The sequence below is a fragment of the Tachysurus fulvidraco genome, chromosome 1 (assembly GCF_022655615.1).
Source record: "Tachysurus fulvidraco isolate hzauxx_2018 chromosome 1, HZAU_PFXX_2.0, whole genome shotgun sequence".
Lineage (NCBI taxonomy): Eukaryota > Metazoa > Chordata > Actinopteri > Siluriformes > Bagridae > Tachysurus > Tachysurus fulvidraco.
The window spans coordinates 31,926,160-31,948,045 of record NC_062518.1 but is presented as its reverse complement, the minus strand read 5'-3'; the positions used below and the strand labels follow the sequence as shown (position 1 = coordinate 31,948,045).

At 36.5% G+C, this 21,886-nt stretch overlaps 2 protein-coding genes across 2 annotated transcripts; one reads left to right on the top strand and one right to left on the bottom strand.

Moving 5' to 3' along the window:
- The first annotated feature begins 22 nt into the window (after window positions 1-22).
- LOC113657479 (mucin-5AC-like) lies at window positions 23-11,390 on the top strand. The gene is made up of 12 exons (XM_027169342.2): window positions 23-212; window positions 3,117-6,767; window positions 6,952-7,067; window positions 8,287-8,348; window positions 8,492-8,560; window positions 8,696-8,823; window positions 8,917-8,976; window positions 9,094-9,268; window positions 9,466-9,627; window positions 9,761-9,852; window positions 10,062-10,219; window positions 10,829-11,390. The coding sequence occupies exons 1-12, from the start codon at window positions 152-154 to the stop codon at window positions 10,877-10,879; spliced, it is 4,785 nt and encodes a 1,594-aa protein (XP_027025143.2). The 5' UTR covers window positions 23-151; the 3' UTR covers window positions 10,880-11,390.
- A 1,555-nt stretch (window positions 11,391-12,945) lies between these two features.
- LOC113657478 (snRNA-activating protein complex subunit 2-like) lies at window positions 12,946-20,588 on the bottom strand. The gene is made up of 5 exons (XM_027169340.2): window positions 20,474-20,588; window positions 16,499-16,707; window positions 16,237-16,410; window positions 15,039-15,612; window positions 12,946-13,533 (listed from the first exon to the last, which is right to left on the bottom strand). Exons 1-5 carry the CDS (start codon window positions 20,544-20,546, stop codon window positions 13,109-13,111), a joined length of 1,455 nt encoding a protein of 484 aa, XP_027025141.2. The 5' UTR covers window positions 20,547-20,588; the 3' UTR covers window positions 12,946-13,108.
- Between the last annotated feature and the right edge of the window lie 1,298 nt (window positions 20,589-21,886).

Here is a 21,886-nt window from a genome sequence, read left to right as displayed (position 1 = left end):
AAGTGCACAATGAGGGATGAGGGAGTGGTGTTACTTCATGCCATAAATCTTGCTACATCATGCTGAAAAACTCTTTATAAGAACCATATACCTTTATAGCACTGTGAATAATATTCAGTAGTATGTTAGTATGCGCTAGATTTGCGCTACTATGTCTTTTACATGGAAAACGTGTTTTATTATTTTGATTTTATGCCAGTTTCAAGTTTCAGGTAAGATAATAGTTTGGTAATTATCATTGTCTGGTAACAGTACTACATTTTATTAAATGTCTGAATGACCAAATCAGTAAAATTCTCTACTCAACCTTGTACAATAGTAGCTTACCAGAAATTTCTTGTTATTGTTCAATTGGTAAATTGAATAATTAATAACATAGATAGACAATATCAAATGTATCTCAATTGTATATATACAACATTGTGATTTAATACTGTAAGAAAAATATGCGTAGTGTAAAAATAAGACAATAATGTTGAAGATCTTAATAAAGAACAAGAAGTTTATTCCAGCATAGCAGTGACAAAATACATGGCGTACTTTGGGTTCGTCGGAGTCAGAAAGAACACGAACCCAGAGCAAATCCTGCTCACACATTTTATACTGTTTTCCTCTTTGTAGTTTAAATGAGATTCTACTTTGAAGGTGTATTGAGCGTAAGATCTGAGTGTCTCCCAAGTGGCTGGGTCACACCTTGTTCTCTAGCCAGATGTCTTTAAAGGTTAATCACGGTCACGTATACCTTGTCTTGTTATTGTTACAATTGTTATCAGTCAAATAGTCCCTTTAAATGGTAATCGCGGCCACATAGACCTTGGCTTGGTATTGTTATCAACCAAGTGGTCACTTCAAATGGTAATCGCAGTCACGTAGACCCTTTGTTTGTGGTGATCACTAATGTCCTGCCGCCATCCCCATATTTATAATTGAATCACATTTATATGTTTAGAGTCCTAAACGTATTACCTTATGATACTTCTTAGGAATGAGCTATTTTTAGATGTGTACCTTGGAGTGGAATTTGGGTGCAATTTCTGTAATTTCTTACAATATTGAAACCACTAACAGGCAAAGTGAATAACTTTGATTACATTGGGTAGCAACTGACAGGTGGTTTCTAAGTTGTGTTGAAAGCAAAAACGTTTATGAATTTGAGCACCTTTGACAAGGGCCAAATTGTGATGGCTAGACAACTAGACAACTTCAGAGCATCTGCAAGGTAGCAGGTATTTTGGAGGGTTCCTGCTATGTAGGTAGTACCGACTTAAATAGTTAGTACCCACCAAAATAGTCCTAGGAAGCTCAGCCTGTAAACTGGCAACATTGCAACGGTATTATCTAATGGTATTGGCCTCTTTAAGCAGGATAGTGCAACCTGTGACTGCCAACCAAAAAATATTCAGGAAGAACCTGATGAGTTTAATGGAACATGGTGTCAAGGTGTTGACTTCCAAATTCCCCAGATCTCAATACAATTGTGTATCTGTGCTAGACAAACAACTACAATGAGTCCAACATTGCAACTTCTTGCATATTTTAAGGATCTGCTGCTAACACCTTGTTGCCAGAAACTTCAGCACAATTTTAGGCATATGGTTTTAATGTTATGGGGGATCAGAGTACAGTATATATCTAATACACTCTGTACTATTAACTATTAATTAGCTTTTAAGTAATTCAATTACTATAGTACAATATATGTACCAAAATATGTACCACCCCAGGAACAAGGAAAATTACAGTTGGGTAACCTGCAGCAAAAAGTAACTGCATCAAAAAGTAGCATATAAATTATAAAATAATCTCATTACTTTTTTAAAAATTGTCTTACACTACAGTGCCCAACTCTGTTTTATTTTATTTATTTCTATTAACTTTCATATTATAAATATCAGGAACTAATAGCATCTGGTGTAATTAGAGCAACATCATGTGCAATTAAAAAAGGTAGATAATAAGGACATGTTGTTTGGTGATGTGTAGCATGTTTTTGGCCAGAGAGAGCATAATACAGATAATATACAGAACACAAACAGAGCCTTAATGGTCTATTTAATATTTTAGCCTGCAACATGCCCCACTGGCAGCATTAATAGATGCTTAGTTATTCTGTGGGGCTTAGTGGTTAGCACGTTCGCCTCACACCGCCAGGGTCAGGGTTCGATTCCCGCCTCTGCCTTGTGTGTGCGAGTTTGCATGTTCTCCCTGTGCCTTGAGGGTTTCCTCCGGGTACTCCGGTTTCCTGAGAGTGTGTGTACCCTGTGATGGGTTGGCACTCTGTCCAGGGTGTATCCTGCCTTGATGCACGATGACGCCTGAGATAGGTACAGGCTCACCGTGACCCGAAGTAGTTCAGATAAGTGGTAGAAAATGAGTGAGTGAGTAGTTATTCTGCATGGATTATAAAACCCATAACCAGAGCAATGAAACTAAAGATTGCTGAATTCATCATTTGTAAAGACTAACTCAAGAACTGGGATACTAAAGTAAATCTACTTAATGTGGGAAAATGTTTGTATCCTTATTATCTCCTTGTGTAAATTTACATATATAGAGACTCACTAATGTAAGTGTAGGTGTCCAACTGTGTATATATATTTTTTATATTATTCTAATTGTATATATGGATTAAGTTTAAGGTTTTTTTTAATTGCAAATATGAATTTTTAGAAACATTTGTGAAACTCAGTTACTTCATATGAATGACTTGAAAGAACTGTAAAGTAATAAAATAAAACATTTAAATATTTAATTCTCAGAAAACAAATGCCACAATGTAAAAGGAGGAAGACTCATGATGTGTGGCAATAACTTTTCAATAGCTGAGCTGCATTACATGAAGATTTAACACTATTTGCCCTTAGGAGATGCTTTTTCAATTATTAATTTTCATTTGAAGCCTTTTTATGGAATTTGTGGAATGTGCATTATTGAATTGAAAAACAATTTTGCAATAAACATGCTTTGCAGTTACCCATAGGTGATTGGCATTTATCAAAAAATCATTAAAATAAAAGAAAAATACATTCTGAAAGTGCTGAAGGACAGACACAGTTTGTAACTGAATGTATATAAATGAATGACATAAAATGACAAATAAATAAAATGTATTGCAGCTGAGAGTTCAGAATCAACAAGAGACAGCACTGTTACAACTACATCAGATACAACCATACTAATTAGTGACTCTGCCACAACAACTGAGAGTTCAGAAACAACCACAGCCAACTCTCTGACAACAACTCCAAATGCAACTTTACCAACTACTGACTCTGCCAAAACAACTGAGAGTTCAGAAACAACTACAACCAACTCTCCTACAACTACACTAGATGGAACTCTACCAACTATTGACTCTGCCACAACAGGTGAGAGTTTAAAAACAACTACAGCCAACTCGCCTACAACTACACCAGATGCAACTATACCAACTACTGACTTTGCCACAATAACTGAGATTTCAGAAACAACTATACCAACTAGTGACACTATAACAACAGCTGAGAGTTCAGAAACAGCCACAACCAACTTTCCAACAACTACACCAGATGCAATTATATCGACTACTGACTCTGCCACAACAACTGAGACTTTAGAAACAACCACAGCCAACACTCTTACAACTACACCAGATGAAAATATAGAAACTAGTGACTCCCTTACAACAGCTGAGAGTTTAGAAACAACCACAGCCAACACTCCTACAACTACACCAGATGCAAATATAATGACTACTGACTCTGCCACAACAGCTCAAAGTTTAGAAACAAGCACAGCCAACTCTACTACAACTACCCCAGATGCAACTACACAAACTATTGACTCTGCCACAACAGGTGAGAGTTTAGAAACAACCACAGCCAACTCTCCTACAACTACCCCAGATGCAACTACACAAACTATTGACTCTGCCACAACAGGTGAGAGTTTAGAAACAACCACAGCCAACTCTCCTACAACTACCCCAGATGCAACTATACCAACTACTGACTCTGCCACAACAGGTGAGAGTTTAGAAACAACCACAGCCAACTCTCCTACAACTACACTAGATGCAACTATATCAACTACTGACTCTGCCACAACAGCTGGGAATTTAGATACAACCACAGCCAACTCTACTACAACTACACCAGATGCAACTATACCAACTACTGACTCTGCCACAACAGGTGAGAGTTTAGAAACAACAGCAGCCAACTCTCCTACAACTACACTAGATACAACTATACCAACTACTGACTCTACCACAACATCTGAGAGTTCAGAAACAACTACAGCCACCTCTGCTACAACTACACCAGATGCAACTATACCAACTGGTGACACTATTACAACAGCTGAGAGTTCAGAAACAACCACAGCCAACTCTCCTACAACTACACTAGATGCAACTATACCAACTACTGACTCTGCCACAACAGGTGAGAGTTTAGAAACAACTCCTTCAACTACATCAGATGCAACTATAACAACTAGTGACTCTGTTACAACAGCTGAGAGTTTAGAAACAACTACAGCCAACTCTCCTACAACTGCACCTGATGCAACTATAACAAATAGTGACTCTATTACAACAGCTGAGAGTTTAGAAACAACTACAGCCAACTCTCCTACAACTGCACCTGATGCAACTATAACAAATAGTGACTCTATTACAACAGCTGAGAGTTTAGAAACAACTACAGCCAACTCTCCTACAACTGCACCTGATGCAACTATAACAAATAGTGACTCTATTACAACAGCTGAGAGTTTAGAAACAACTACAGCCAACTCTCCTACAACTGCACCTGATGCAACTATAACAAATAGTGACTCTATTACAACAGCTGAGAGTTTAGAAACAACTACAGCCAACTCTCCTACAACTGCACCTGATGCAACTATAACAAATAGTGACTCTATTACAACAGCTGAGAGTTTAGAAACAACCACAGCCAACTCTCCTTCAACTACATCAGATGCAACTATAACAACTAGTGACTCTGTTACAACAGCTGAGAGTTTAGAAACCACTACAGCCACCTCTCCTACAACTGCACCTGATGCAACTATACCAACTACTGACTCTGCCACAACATCTGAGAGTTCAGAAACAACTACAGCCACCTCTCCTACAACTGCACCTGATGCAACTATAACAAATAGTGACTCTATTACAACAGCTGAGAGTTTAGAAACAACTACAGCCAACTCTCCTACAACTGCACCTGATGCAACTATAACAAATAGTGACTCTATTACAACAGCTGAGAGTTTAGAAACAACTACAGCCAACTCTCCTACAACTGCACCTGATGCAACTATAACAAATAGTGACTCTATTACAACAGCTGAGAGTTTAGAAACAACTACAGCCAACTCTCCTACAACTGCACCTGATGCAACTATAACAAATAGTGACTCTATTACAACAGCTGAGAGTTTAGAAACAACTACAGCCAACTCTCCTACAACTGCACCTGATGCAACTATAACAAATAGTGACTCTATTACAACAGCTGAGAGTTTAGAAACAACTACAGCCAACTCTCCTACAACTGCACCTGATGCAACTATAACAAATAGTGACTCTATTACAACAGCTGAGAGTTTAGAAACAACTACAGCCAACTCTCCTACAACTACATCAGATGCAACTATAACAACTAGTGACTCTGTTACAACAGCTGAGAGTTTAGAAACAACTACAGCCAACTCTCCTACAACTGCACCTGATGCAACTATAACATCTAGTGACTCTATTACAACAGCTGAGAGTTTAGAAACAACCGCAGCCAACACTCCTACAACTACACCAGATGCAACTATAATGACTACTGACTCTGCCACAACAGCTGGGAATTTAGAAACAACTACAGCCAACTCTCCTACAACTGCACCTGATGCAACTATAACAAATAGTGACTCTATTACAACAGCTGAGAGTTTAGAAACAACCACAGCCAACTCTCCTTCAACTACATCAGATGCAACTATAACAACTAGTGACTCTGTTACAACAGCTGAGAGTTTAGAAACAACTACAGCCAACTCTCCTACAACTGCACCTGATGCAACTATAACAAATAGTGACTCTATTACAACAGCTGAGAGTTTAGAAACAACTACAGCCAACTCTCCTACAACTGCACCTGATGCAACTATAACAAATAGTGACTCTATTACAACAGCTGAGAGTTTAGAAACAACTACTGCGCCTGATGCAACTATAACAAATAGTGACTCTATTACAACAGCTGAGAGTTTAGAAACAACCACAGCCAACTCTCCTACAACTACATCAGATGCAACTATAACAACTAGTGACTCTGTTACAACAGCTGAGAGTTTAGAAACCACTACAGCCACCTCTCCTACAACTGCACCTGATGCAACTATACCAACTACTGACTCTGCCACAACATCTGAGAGTTCAGAAACAACTACAGCCAACTCTCCTACAACTGCACCTGATGCAACTATACCAACTAGTGACACTATTACAACAGCTGAGAGTTTAGAAACAACCGCAGCCAACACTCCTACATCTACACCAAATGCAACTATAACAACTACTGACTCTGACACAACAACTGAAAGTTCAGAAACAACTACAGCTAAATCTCCTACAACTTCCCCAACCACATCCACTACATCTACTATCACAAAATCACCAATAATATGTGAAAATGGTGGAACTCCAACAGCGAATGGTTGTTATTGCCCCCCTGGTTTTACAGGAAAGCTGTGCACAACTGTAAACAATGAAATCTCACTTCCAGGTATCTTAAAATATTTCTTGTACAGTTTATAGTTTTAAATACAAATATTTTACTGTTTTAAACAGCAACATGTCAATTATGGTAGTGCGACGTCTGTGAAACAAACATTATCTATTATTTATTATTCTTATTATACTAATTATTTACTTGCTCCAATTTCATTTTTGGTAATCTTTTTTTTCAGATATAATTGAAACGACAACCATTGCTGAAATAGAAATTAACAAGGAATATGTCCCTCAATACCAAAATACATCCTCACAAGAATATAAAGATTTTGTACAGGACTTCAGAGTTCAGGTGAATTATGGAGACTTTATCCACCAACTAACTCTTTATATTTCAAAGTAGCCCTTAAAATGTGCATACATGTACTGACAGTGATCCAATGTTTTAAATGTGTTTGTGTGGAGAAGCCTTGTTTACAACTGGTATTGTACTGTATACAATAGCCTTGTATACAACATAAGCCTTGATTGCTCAACTTACTTGTGACCACTTGTGATTGCATTATTTAACGGTTGCTAAATGCACCCCAAAACCATTGGAATTGGATGCCAATTTGACCATGGCATGTTTTGTGCAGTTTCTGCTAAACACATTCTGTGCTTTACTCACCAATCAAACAAGCAGAAAAAAGATGGAAATAAGACAATGTAAAAGTTTTGTTGCTGAATTGAGAATTTCAGCTACTGCATAATGGGATTGAAGGCACATGCACTTTGTGTTCAGTCATTTCCCTTAAAGTTATACAGATCTCACTAATGAACATATCTAATTAATTGATACACTGTCAAAATATGGTGAATGCATTTGCTAGAAAACGTAAATTTGTTATTTCATAATATTTATTATCTCAAATGAATCAAGAAAATTAACAAAGAGCCACTGAGATTTTCATTTTATTTATTATTTTATTTCTTGGCCATTAAGTAATATATTGAGAACACCTGTTAATATTTCAAGGCTACAAAGAAAGCATACCTCAAAGTAAGCCTAACTTTTTACTCAATGGCAGTTCCAAGTTCAGAATGACTTTAAGTGTCATTCCAAGATTAAAATAAAAGATAGGTTTCTATGGCCACAGTTAATGTTCCTGGGATACGCTCCAGATTCACTGCAACCCTGAGAAGGATACAAATAAAAAAAAACAAGAAAAAAAAAGAGACAGGTGTATCACACACAACAGCATGACTGAGATTGTCAAAAGTACCTCAGTCTCATTTGGACACCATGGGCCTTCAATATTGTCCAGAACGCACTGAGAATTGTAAGCATACATGGAGCTATTTGCACCTCGGGGCACCTCTAAAAGCGTTACGTGTAACAGATTACAATTTATCTGTAAGGCACATAAGAATTACACCTTTATACATAGCACTAACCGCTTGTGATATAACCAATCAAGTTGCTACACAAGCTAATACAAATGACCTTACTTGATCTAAGAAGTCAGTGAAAGCAACACTTGTCAAGTTTTAAAGCAACTGAAAAGAATGTCATATCTGTTTTCTTACAGATGATACCGTACTACGAAACCAAGATTGAAAACTTCTTAAATATAACAAATGTAACACTGAGGTATATCTGCTCTTTTATAAACAACTACATTGAACCATTATATACAAATAAAATACTATGTTATGTAACTGGTTAGAAATTAAATTCTCCTTAAACAAATATTTTAGATACAATAATTGTTGTTAAACCTCTTTAAACCACAGTGACGGAAATTCTTTAATGGGCCGAATGGAGAGTAAATTAATAGAGATGGAAGTATCAATTTCTAAAAGGTAAACGTCTTAAAACACCAATTCTTTGTTTGGAAAAATTAGTTATATCCTCACAAATTCAACATTATTTCTCAGAATCCATGTTTTATATTGAATATCTGATTACCTAATCTGATTATCCAATTGTGTCTCCAGTGTGAAGGTTAAGCATGATATTGTTGTACAAATTGAAAACAACAATGTTAATGAAGGCTATAATGAGGTGTTTCAGTCTGTCAAAAATGCTGTTGAATCAGTTACAGAATGCACTCCCACAACCACTGGTATGTTTATTATGCCATTTATAATTAAATGTTTACAAATGATTTTAATGTAAAAAAAATGTGAAGAACCTTACAATATCCATTCTACTCCAGCATGCCCAAACTTTACTGTTACCGATGTCCAGGTCAACAAAACTGAATTGGATGGAAAAGGTATTTTAACACATTTCTAACAATCTCTTACACAGAAAAGTATTACTTCTATCATTATAATGCATTTGAATCATATGATGCCTTCGTTGAATCATATGACACTTTCTTCGTTGTTAGAGTACTGTGATCAAGTTACAGCAATGTTTCCTGAGGAGTACCGTCAGTATTTCATTTCTGCTACTGTGATGGGTAAACTAACATGTATCAACCAATGTCATCCTGATCATCCTACTCCAAAGATCTGCATGAACAAAGGTACCTGTGAGGTTTCCAAGCAAGGACCAAGCTGCTAGTGAGTACTTTTTTGTGAATGATCTTTTGTGAATGAATCATTCAAATTTAGTGCTAATGCTCGAATTATTCTTATCACTTTGTTTTAATACTATTTTGCAAACATGCTCGTATGAAAACAGTTTTAAAATGTTAAAATACTTTAGAGTAAGAAATTTTGATGACAACTTTGAAGGCTTAGTCCTGTGTGCTTTTTAGCTGTCTTCAGACAGATGCAAATTGGTATCTTGGAGAAGATTGCAAGTACCAAGTTCACAAAGTGGGCTTCTATGCTGGAGTGGCAGTTGTCACTGTGGTTTTACTGATAGCTATAGCAATGCTTTCAGCATATGTCATCCTTAATAAAAGGAAAGAGAAGAGGTAGGAAGTTTGTATCTTTATATCTTATATCATATAAATGTTATTGGTATACAAATTATACTTTTTTGCACATGTATGTCCCATTATTATTATAAGTACCACCTTATTTCTCTTGTTAAACACTGTTGCACAGGAATAAATACAACAAGGAAGCTCTTGTAAATCAGTGGATAGATGATGACTTTGAGTGGCCTCCACAAAAAAGAACAAACACATCTCTTTCAGGTACCAACATGCAAGTATATCAAGTTGTTAATTTTTTCGGTCATGGCACAGCTATCAGGCATTACATTATAACTATTATAATCTATACACATTATTAACTGGGTTTTATAACAGAAGCTGGTGTCATGCATGATATATCTGTTGTCATTAATTTTAATGTTCGGACCACTTATATGGGTTAAATTAATGACAAACCCATTGTATTGCAGTTCTTAATAAAACCTATGATAATCCTGCACAATCAAATGAGAACTTCAGCCAGAGTACCACGGCTCAGAGAACAACCTCTTCCACAGAACGATACTTCCCCCAATTCAACTTGCCTGAAAATGAAATCTCACTTCCTTCTCTGCACAACAATTACCCTGTAAGTTGAGAAATATCTAAAACACAATCTCAAATAAATTTATATGAGAGGTAGCAGTAATAAACCTTGAAGTAGTAAATCTAGGCAGAACAGTTGAAGCTTTTCAGATTTTCTTATAATATTTATGAACTCAGTCACCAAGGCTTACTGCTAGATGACATTCAACAGAAAGTGCACTTTTTCAACGGTCTACAAATATATTAAATATCTGAAGAGATATATATATTTAAGTACTTGTTGTAGGTTATAAGTACTTTTGTACATTTTGTCCTTTATATACCAATATGTACCTGATACAAATGCTGAAATGTGAAAAATGGACAATAGGTAAAATGTTCTTCTGACATACAATGCAATTTTTTAAAACAAATATTTAGCCTAATTTTAATATTATTTTAAAATTAGTGATATACCTATTAAAACTAGGTATATCACTAAAACTATACCTAGTGATATACCTATTAAAATTAGTGATATAATAAATGACCTTGGGGATAAACCAGATATTTAAAAGTTAGGAGAAGAATTGAAAGAAAGATGCGAGTTTAGATATGTTTTACTGTTCAATCAATACATATTAACTTGTTCATATTAAATTGTATTAAACAGATGCGAACCAGCAAGTCTCAGATCCACACCTCTATCGCCAGAAATGTATAACGTGTACAACTGGATATATGATGATTAATTCACAAAACTAAAAACTAGAAGTGAAAAAAATACTCTGGACAAGATGATGGACAGATTCTAAAGGTTTATACCATTTTGTTTTTAGAAATTACATTTGATGCAAGACAAACTCTACACAATCATGAATAAAATGTTTAAAATTATATATATATATATACACACACACACACACACACACAGAGATATATTATATAAAATATATATAAGTATTTATTAATTATTTATTCAGACTATGTATCTTTGAACTATTCAGCTGTATATTTTATAATGTCTGTATCAATAATTTCACAACAGTACAGTAACCATGTGAGCCACATACTTTATTACCTAATAAAATAAAATTACTTAAGAGTAATAAAGAATGTTATTTTCTTCTCTCTCTATGTGTGGGAAAGTCATCAAATCATGTCAGTCTCAATAGTAATTTTTGTTCCTACCACTCTGGTTGTATATGAAAAATAAAAATGTATTTGGCAGTGAATCTTTAGCATGCTCTGTTCATTGTTTCACCATGGGGTTTGATTCACCATCACTGAAATCAATTTAGAACTCATTCACACAGGTTAAAAGCAAAATCTGCATATTTAAAACCATGAAATTTCCATCAGTTTGTGATAAATTTGCTCTTTAAGCTGCTTTGAGTGCTATACGAATACAATTGAATTGAATTGTATTGAAAATTTTACCTCAGTTATTAGATTTCTTGTCAAACTATACTGTAGAACATACCTAGCTAAATCTTCAAATTGACTACAATAACTCATTTCAGTTTTAATATTGTGATATATACATTTTTATATTTTTAAATACATCAAAATATAATAGTATCCAAAATCATTCATATTACAAAAATCATATGTTATGGAATTTTCTGGAATAAATCAATTTCAATCATGTTTAAATAAATCACTTGCATTCAGCCACCTAAAATGACATCTTAGGTAATAGATAGATTTACCCTTTGAATGGAATTGTGTTAAATTACTCTCAATAAATTACTCAGCTCACTTTTTTGTGATATAGGCACAGCTAAAATTTCCATTAATTACACAATGTGTTTAACCTGTGGTTTATCATCACAAAAGAAACTGATTAATGAAAAGAGCAAAACAGCATTTCCAATAACCAGCAATGATGTGAATGGACTTTAAACAGCCAAACAACATGATTTAACTTATATAAAAATATAAAATTTCTTTTATTTACTCTCAATTTTCCTCTTGGAGTTACTCTCTAGGACTTTTCACACTGCTCTTACACGCAGGTTATTGTCAATCTAAACCTTGCTTGTAACCCTTGTTAGAGGAACATGGTCAAGAAGCATTGTTACAGAAAATGCTTATTCACATGAAGACTATTTGTTTGCTCATTTAAGCTACCATGAAAGATGACATTTTCAAAATTGTTTAACACTTCGAGATGTTAAAGAGGAAACAATTGACTTTTCACAGCATCTCTTTTGAAGCTGCATGTATTAGAACGGACATGCTCTAAATATACACCTCATACCCCTTGCGATACCTATCAGCAACTACGTGATGAATATTGGACCAGAGAGGTTTCGTTTCACTAAAAAAGGCATAAAGTTAAACAGTTGCAAGATCACAAATAAGGCATACAATCCACAGACTATAAACTATTAGACATAGAGCAGTAAAACTTAATGACAGGCTGGGTTTGTAAGCATTCTGATGTAACCCTTTGGTTGTAAACTTTATGAGGATCATAAAACATTTACAATTCGCGAGATATAAGCAAAATATTTGAACTTTACTCTTTGATTCATGAGCCACACTTAATGGATCCGATCATTTCTCTTACAAGCAGAACACTATAATGGCAACTGAAATTATTAACTAGAACATATCTATTATTAAATAAATACAACTGTGTACACAAGCGTTTTAATAAATAAAAAGACAAAAAAACAAATAGTGCGGCCATCACACAATAGAACATAACGTGTTTACTACTGCATAAGAAAAGTATAAAATGCTTTCAGTGCAATGTATACTAAAGAAAATGTACAATCAATATTCGTTAAATTCTGTAAGTTTATTTCACTAATGTCATCATATGCACGGTACGTTGAAAAAAGGAAGGTTGTATGTTATTTCCGAAAAGATATACATTAATTTTAAACTAGTTATTCTCAACAGTTTTAAAATAAACCAGAGCTGCTTTTGCATGTTCCTTGGATTACATCCGTTTCAGAAGGGCTACTGGCACCATGAATGGATTTAGTGGACATTGGCTAGCTGTGGCCCAATCACCTGTGACTTTTAAGAGCTTTACTGCAGATGACTCTCTTGCAAAATCTCCAGCAGCTAATTGTGATTCTGTGGCCTTCAGTTGCTCAGTTACTGCTCCATTTTGAACGATCTCTTCCCTTGTTTGCAAAGAGACATCAGGTCCTTTAACATGTTGATCAGTTCTGGAGGTTTGTGGTACTGTTTCTCTAGTTGAAGATGTATCCACTGCAGGTCCCTTCTCTGAGCTGAGCCTCACTGCAGGTGTGTTCAGATGTGCATGCACTTGAAGCAAATGATTCTGCAGCTCCTTACAGTCCATCAAGGGAAGCTCTTCAGGCAAAGACATCAACAGGTCCAAAAGCACTGCGCTTTCTAAAATCATTAAAATAAACAGTATCACAAGATTGTAATTTTTTTTGTATTTCACACCACACACACTAACCATAACATTAAGCCCACTGGCAGGCGAAGTGAATAACTAAGACTAAAGTACATTAGGCAGCAAGTGAACAGTCTAGTTCTCAACATCCTGTCTGTATCTGATGCTGAGAAGCTAGTTCATGCATTCATGACCTCTAGACTGGAATATTGTAATGCATTACTAGGTGGTTGTCCTGCAACTTTAATAAATAGGATACAGTTAGTCCAAAATGCAGCTGCCATAGTTCTCACTAGGACAAGAAAGTATGACCATATAACCCCAATTTTATCATCTCCACACTGGCTACCGGTTAATTTTAGAATCGATTAGATTACAAACTGCTGCTACTCTCGTACAAGGCTCTTAATGGTTTAACTCCCATGAATCTAACTAGTCTTCTAACACATTACAATCCTTCACACTCTCTGAGATCACAAAACTCGGGACTTCTGCTAGTTCCCAGAATATCAAAGTCTACTAAAGGTGGTAGAGCGTTTTCATATTTAGCTCCCAAACTTTGGAATAGTCTTTCTGTTAGTATTCGGGGCTCAGACACACTTTCCCAGTTTAAATGTAGATTAAAAACCCATCTCTTTAGTCAGGTGTACACATAATACATCCCATAATACTGTGCACTATTATATCAGAATTGCAAATTTTATGAACAGCAGATATGTTGCTTCTCTCTTCTACCCATCCCAAGGCATCCAGAAATTATACCAGCCCCGATAATCTTCCGTGCAATGAAGATTTTGGACCACAGATGAGGCCGACCCAGCGAACCCTGAGGCATCCAGAGATCTACCAGCTACACTTAGATTCTGCTATACTAAAAAGATGTGAACTCCATGTGAGCTTTTGCATCTATACAACATTTTTTAGACTGTATATTTATAATCACACCCTCCAGTGTTACCCATATGAGGATGGGTTCCCCTTAAGTCTGGTTCCTCTCAAGGTTTCTTCCTTTACCATCTAAGGGAGTTTTTCCTTGCCACTGCTGCCTGAGTCACCTCAGACTTGCTCATTGGGGATATATACGTACACACTGTGGACTAAATCTATCTAATATTAATCTTGAATTTTGTATTCTATTAATCTTTATATTATTCTTATAATAACCCTTTGTTCTATGTTTATGTTCTGTAAAGCTGCTTGAGACAATGTCAATTGTAAAAAGCTCTATACAAATAAACTCGAATTGAATTGAATCTTCAGAGGCATCCACAGATCAATGACAAGGGTGACTTTCACAATATTAGGTAGATGGTTTTATAGTTATGGTTCAATTCTGTGTACACACACACACAGAATTCATACCAGAAATGTGAAGATAAAACAGGGACATTAATAAGGAACAAATATATATGTAAATTGACAAAGAATAAAAAATAATATGTATAATATTATATTTATAATATTATATATTATAAATTATTATAGCAAAAATACATACCCATAGAAGTAAGAGGCTCAGTATGTTTACTGAAAATGATATTGCTAATAAATTTGTACATCTTTCCAAAATCCACTACACTCTTCATCCCCATTGGTCTGTGTTTCCAGGCTTGCTCAGACTGTCTAGTATCAGGTTGCTTATCTGGCTGAACAGAGCCTGATGTGAATGAGGGTACAGCACGTGAAGCAGACACTGGTCGTGTTGGTTTTGAGACAGGTTGACTCACGAGTGATTTAGGGGTGGCTGATGTGGATGACATGGCAGGGCCTTTTTTTGCCTTCCTTTTTTCCTTTAACTCACTTTGCTCTTCTTCAGCAACAGCAGATTGAGATGCTACTGTGGTGGTTTTGGCAGAAGGATTGGAAGCTGCATCTTTTCCATGTGACTGGGGGGTTTTACAGGCTTGTTCAGGTGGAATTATCACTGGAGAAGGCGAGCCGGTGTAGGATTTAGGCATCGGCCTCCGCGGTATAGTGCGCAAGCCTCTGGTCAAAGGACGTTGAGAGTCAGTGGTACGAGGAGGATCTGAGTGCTGGAGGCTGCAGGGCTCTGTGGCAGCAATTACCAACATCTGATTAAATAGAAAGGTCAGCGCAATAAAATTCCTCGACCCATGATACTGGTCAAAAAGATGAAAATACAGTGGGGTCTGAAAGTCTGAGCTCACTAGTAAAAATCCTTATACTCTGCCTTCTACTTGAGTCAAAAATAGAATCTTCAAAATATTTACATGAAATTTGTTGATTTAATGACAAGTGTGTACTCAAGCTGGCATGGATGATCAAATCTTTAGGATCCAATTTAGATCAAATCCATCAGCGTGTTGTCTGATCATGAACAATGAGGTAAGAGGATATTCTGACATTTTGTACAAAGTTAACATTGTCTATATCATACATTTTTGTTAGCAAAAACATTGGAAATAGTGCAGAATTCTGAATAATAAATATCCAAGGTCTTGAACATTTACTTTTTTTTTAATATATATACGTTCTATGTTTATTTCCAACCTTAAGTGGAAACATTTTTAATGTAGTCTCAGACTCCTGGATCCCACTGTACACAGGCACATGCATACAAATCTAAGCAACATATTCTTAGAAAATATTTGTTCTGTATTACAGTATGATAAAACAGAATAAAATCTATTGGTCTCTTCTGATATAGTCACATGCACATTTTTATGATTACGTACTTGAGAGAAGGCAGAAGATATTGTTTCCACATGAACACCAGCAATTTTCTGTGCTTGTTCTGCCCATAGTTCAATTGGTACTTTGTTTTTTTGTTCCTGACGTCTCTGTCTTTGGACCTGGCGATACACCCGCTTCACCACACACCGCTTCAAAAACTTTAGAAAATTCTGTATCTAAAACCAAACGATACTGATATTACAGGCAAGAATTCATACAATATGTATATCTTTACCAGACCAAGGGTTCGTTGTGGACACATGCCTGAAGCAGAGACCATTTGGGAACTTTCTTCCGAAGTGCTAAAAAATCCAATTCTGAATTTAACCTCTGCTGTTGTTTCAGGGCACGCAGAAGACTCCGCTCTTCCAGCCGCTGGCACGCAGGGCGAAACCTGCTTATTGGTTCAATCTTCTTTATTTCTAAAAAACGAGACGGTATGTTCCGGCTGCGAGATGGAGGCTTCATAATGCCTGAAGAAACGCACAAATTATTACTTTTTTTTTAAATTATTATTATTATTATTATCATTATCATTATTATTATCATCATTAGATGATCATCATCATCAGTTATATTATTATAATGATCATTAATGCACTGTACACTTGAACGTTAACTACACTGAAAATGATGTTTTGGGCAAACTATAAAGCAGACCATAAAGCAGGGGTTTGGGAAGAGTCTCTCTCACACACACACTAATATATATATATATATATATATATATATATATATATATATATATATATATATATATATATATATATATAGAAAAACACACACACACACACACATACATATACATATATACACACACACAACTGAGTAATTGAAGATAAAGGGCGTTGCTCAAGTCATTTTGTGTAGCAAAGCAAAGGAGGAGATCTAGCATACATACACACGCACACACACACACACACACACACACACATATTTGTGCTGCACGATTAATCATATCGCAATCGCGATATCAAGCCTGTGCGATTATATGACGCAAAATGCTGCGATTTTATGAAATAAATAAATAAATGCATGTGTGGACATGACAACCCATTTTCTCTGAAAGCTGTTTGCCTATTTCATACGCTACACCGCTATCAGCTAATAAAAAAAAGACCAGTGAGTTTCAGTTTTATGCACGTGTGGCGCGTATGGTCATGTTGTGACTTTTTCCAGTGTGCAGCGCGGAACGGGTGAAGATGGATGCCGAGCAGACGGACACTGAACTGGTGGCCAGAAAAAATGCTACCTCTGTTATATGATGATATTTTGGCTATAAGATATCCGACACTGAGCAGAGAGAGGTACTGTGCAGAATTTGTAAAAATAAAGTTGCTACATCATGTGGCAACACGACAAACTTATATCAGCACCTGAAACAGCACAGAGAAAAGTATAATGAATGCATGAAGGTAAAAGCCCAGATTAGTAAAGAAACAACTGAACAAAAAAGAACAATCTGTAAGGCAAAAAAACAAACCACAACTACAGATGTTTTTGAGAGTGTTGCACCATATGAAAGGTCTTCACAGAGATATAGAGAAATCACCAACTCTATAACGCACTGCTTGGCAGGAGACATGTTGCCCATATACACCGTTAGCAAGGGCGGATTTCAGAAAATGATCCGCACACTGGACAAGAGGTACCAGCTGCCCTTGCGGAACTATTTATCTCAAGTTGCAATCCCTGAGCTTTACAACAAATGCCGTGGCGAGGTTCAAATGGAAATGGCTACGTTGACGTTCTTTTCAACAACTACGGACCTGTGGTCAAGCAGAACAACTGAACACTATATTAGCCTAACTGTGCACGTTGTTGACGAGGAGTTTGAATTGAAAAGCCGCTGCCTACAAACATCCTATTTCCCCGACGACCACACGGGAGAGAACATTGCCATGGGCTTGAGAGAGACATTGACTGCATGGGACCTCCGTGAAGAGCGTCAGGTTGACATAACAGACGACGGCACTAACGTTGTCAAAGCGGTGGAGCTTAATCAGTGGACTAGGTTCCAGTGCTTTGGGCATAGACTTCATCTGGCCATCAGTAAGTTAAATTGATTTCATCTTTTGTTATTAGGCTATAGCAATTATTTTATACTATTAAGAGTACAATAGTATAAAATATTATACTATTATTTGGGGTATTGGGGTAGTTGTTAATTTAAGAATAACATCATTTTAAATACAGTGTTATGTGCATAATCATAATATCATTAAAAAATCATAAGAGTGGCCTATTTTATTTAGGGCTGCATATGTATATGGTTGTGTATAAATTACACATCTGCTACAGCTATTTGCCTACTACTGCTCTAACATTTATAGCTTAGAGTGGTGACATATGAATATTAAAGTGTTTGTTGTAATTTTTGTATTAGTGTTTTTATGCTATAAGGCTGGAACTGGGCATTTAAAATGCTTTGCCCAAGGTTCTCTCTGCAGATCGCAAAGTGCGACACCTACTGCCCTCATGGCAGGACCTAGAGGTCCTGGAATCTGTCAACAAAGCACTCAGCCCACTCCAGGACTTCACGGATGCCCTGTCAGGTGAATGCTATGTGAGCATATCTTATGTGAAGCCTGCTCTGCATATTTTGAATACCTCAGTGCTGGCTGAAGAGGAAGAGGACACTGGCCTGACTAAATCACTCAAATCAAAAATTTTGTACTACCTCAACGAGAAATATGAAGTCACGGAGGACCTGCTAAACATGCCCGCATTCCTAGATCCAAGGTTCCAAACACAATAAGCCTCTGCAGAAGAGACCCCATGCCTTAAAGGACCGAGTCATCTCTGAGTTGATAGTGAGTGAAAACACAATCTTTACTTAACTGGCTACAATTCTATGTAACAGATTTCTAAAACATGTGCATTTTTTATTTGTTTCAGGAAATTCAGCAGCAGCAGCCTGTAGCCCAAACATGCAATGCAGCGATGGACAAGGATAGCCTGGATGTGGAAAATCCACCTGCTGCTAAAGCCAAGAAGAAAACTCTGGCCAGTTTCTTCAAGGAAAACACACACAAAACCAACAGCATCAACCATATTTGAGCCCATGATACAATTTAGAGAAGCAGTGGCTGCTGAACTCAACGCTTGCATTTACATGCCAAGTGTAGACCATGGAGAAGACCAACTGAAATGTTGGAAGTTACACAAAATAAACTTCCCTAGGCTATGCAAACAAGCACAGAAATATATGTGCATACAAGCAACAAGCTCTGCATCAGAGAGAGCTTTTAGCACTAGTGGTAATGTTGTATCGAATCATTGCTCCTGTCTGAAACCAGACAAGGTGGATATGCTTGTTTTTCTGGCAAAGAACCTCTCAAGTGATAAGTAGAGCTTTTTAGAAAGAGGATTTGGAAGTAACAGTTTGTTGCTTTGTTTTTGTAAATGACCAACAACAGTTTTAGTGGTTTGAACCACACATTTATATCCAAATTCCTTTCTGAAAGTTTATACAAAAATGTTACATCCAGGTAAAATATCCCTGTTTGGACAGAATGTTCAAAATATCTTATTTTCATGAACATAGAAATCACTTTGTTCTATTTATTATATTTAACTGTACTATTGAGACAATAACAAGTTTGTTAGCAGTAATGCAAATATGTTATTTTGTAAAAATATTTTAATTTGAAAACGTTTTGCATTTGTTTGTTGTTGTTGCTAGTTTGAGTTTAGAAATACAAATTTTAGCATCATCAGTAATCTGTGTGTGTATTTTCGTTGAGAACCAAGCAAGTTGACTCATGATACCATTTGTTTATTATATCGCACTGGCAATATTGACCTCAATAATCGCAATATGACATTTTCCCTAAATCGTGCAGCCCTAATACACACACACACACACACACACACACACACACACACACACACACACATATATATATACATACATACATACATACATACATACATACATACATACATATATATATATACACACACACACACACACACACACATTATATATATGTGTGTGTGGAAAAAAAAAGCTTTCACCAGCTGTGAAAGATACACAAGATACGATTACAATAATATGCAACAAGATATCTGGACAACTACGTTCAAGCTAATAGCTAGTTAGCAAAGTAGCTAAAATTAACCGGCTAATTAAGTTAAAGCTCATTCAACGAACCCCATTATGTTAGAGTCTACGGCTTTTCACGAATATTCACGAGATAAAAAAAATGAGCTTAAGATGTATAACAAATTTGTTACCAGATAAAAACAACGATTCGCTGCAGTCTGTGGTCTTTTTGTACGGATCGCTAGAAAGGACAAAAATCCCCATGACGTTTAAAACGCGTTTGGTGGAGATGTAGGCAAACAGCGGCATCTCTTGGGCTCTGTTGGGAGGACATCTGTATCTGTGAGCTCACTGTAAATAAAAAAATTATAGTCCTAATATATGTCATGTTTTGCAAACCTCTCTTCCATTCTTAAGTCTAGTGTTAATTATTGCTCATGACCTGTTGTTATATCCCATCATGTCTTAGCACACGGTTATGATGATGCCACTCCACTATCAACAAAGATGTATACTCCAATATACAGTAGCAGTGTGGATAAGATAGTGGTCATTGATGTGGTCATTTCTGTCTTCTGAAATAACTTGTTATGCACTTACTGAAACATCCAGACAGCAATAATCTAACGTAGATGTAACAAAATATTGCAAAATTCTGTAAAAAGCTTTTTATTTCTTTCTATTTTTATATAGCTTATAGTTAGCTATAGTTATTTTTTTCTATATTATGTAATGACATTATATTGCTTATATTAGCAATAAGAGTCCTGAAGTCATTTAATAGTCATTTATATTATATCAGAGCAGCATCTTAACAGGTGGATTCTGTCTCGCTCTAACAGGCCAGTCTTGTCCCTAAAACTAGTCAAGTCAAGTTAAATCAAGAAGCTTTTATTGTCATTTCATGCAGGACAAAACAAACAAGACAGTGCAGGACAAGACCAACAAGACAGTGCAAGACAAGACAGTGCAGGACAGGACAAACAAGACAGTGCAGGACAAGACAACCAAGACAGTGCAGGACAAGACCAACAAGACAGTGCAAGTCAAGACAGTGCAAGACAGGACAGTGCAGGACAGGACAAACAAGACAGTGCAGGATGAGACAGTGCAGGACAGGACAAACAAGACAGTGCAGGACAAGACAAAAACCGTGCAGGACAAGACGGTGCAGGACAAGACAAACAAGACAGTGCAGGACAAGACAAAGACATTGCCGAACAAGACAAACAAGACAGAACAAGACAAGACCAAAAAGACAGTGCAGGACAAGACAGTGCAGAACAAGACAAACAAGACAGTGCAGGACAAGACAAACAAGACAGTGCAGAACAAGACAGTGCAGGACAGGACAAACAAGACAGTGCAGGACAGGACCAACAAGACAGTGCAGGACAAGACAATCAAGACAGTGCAGGACAAGACAAAGACAGTGCGGGACAAGACAAACAAGACAGTGCGGGACAAGACAAACAAGACAGTGCAGAACAGGACAAACAAGACAGTGCAGGACAAGACAAACAAGACAGTGCAGGACAAGACAGTACAGGACAAGACAAACAAGACATAAAGACAGTGCAGGACAAAGGACAACACAGACAAAA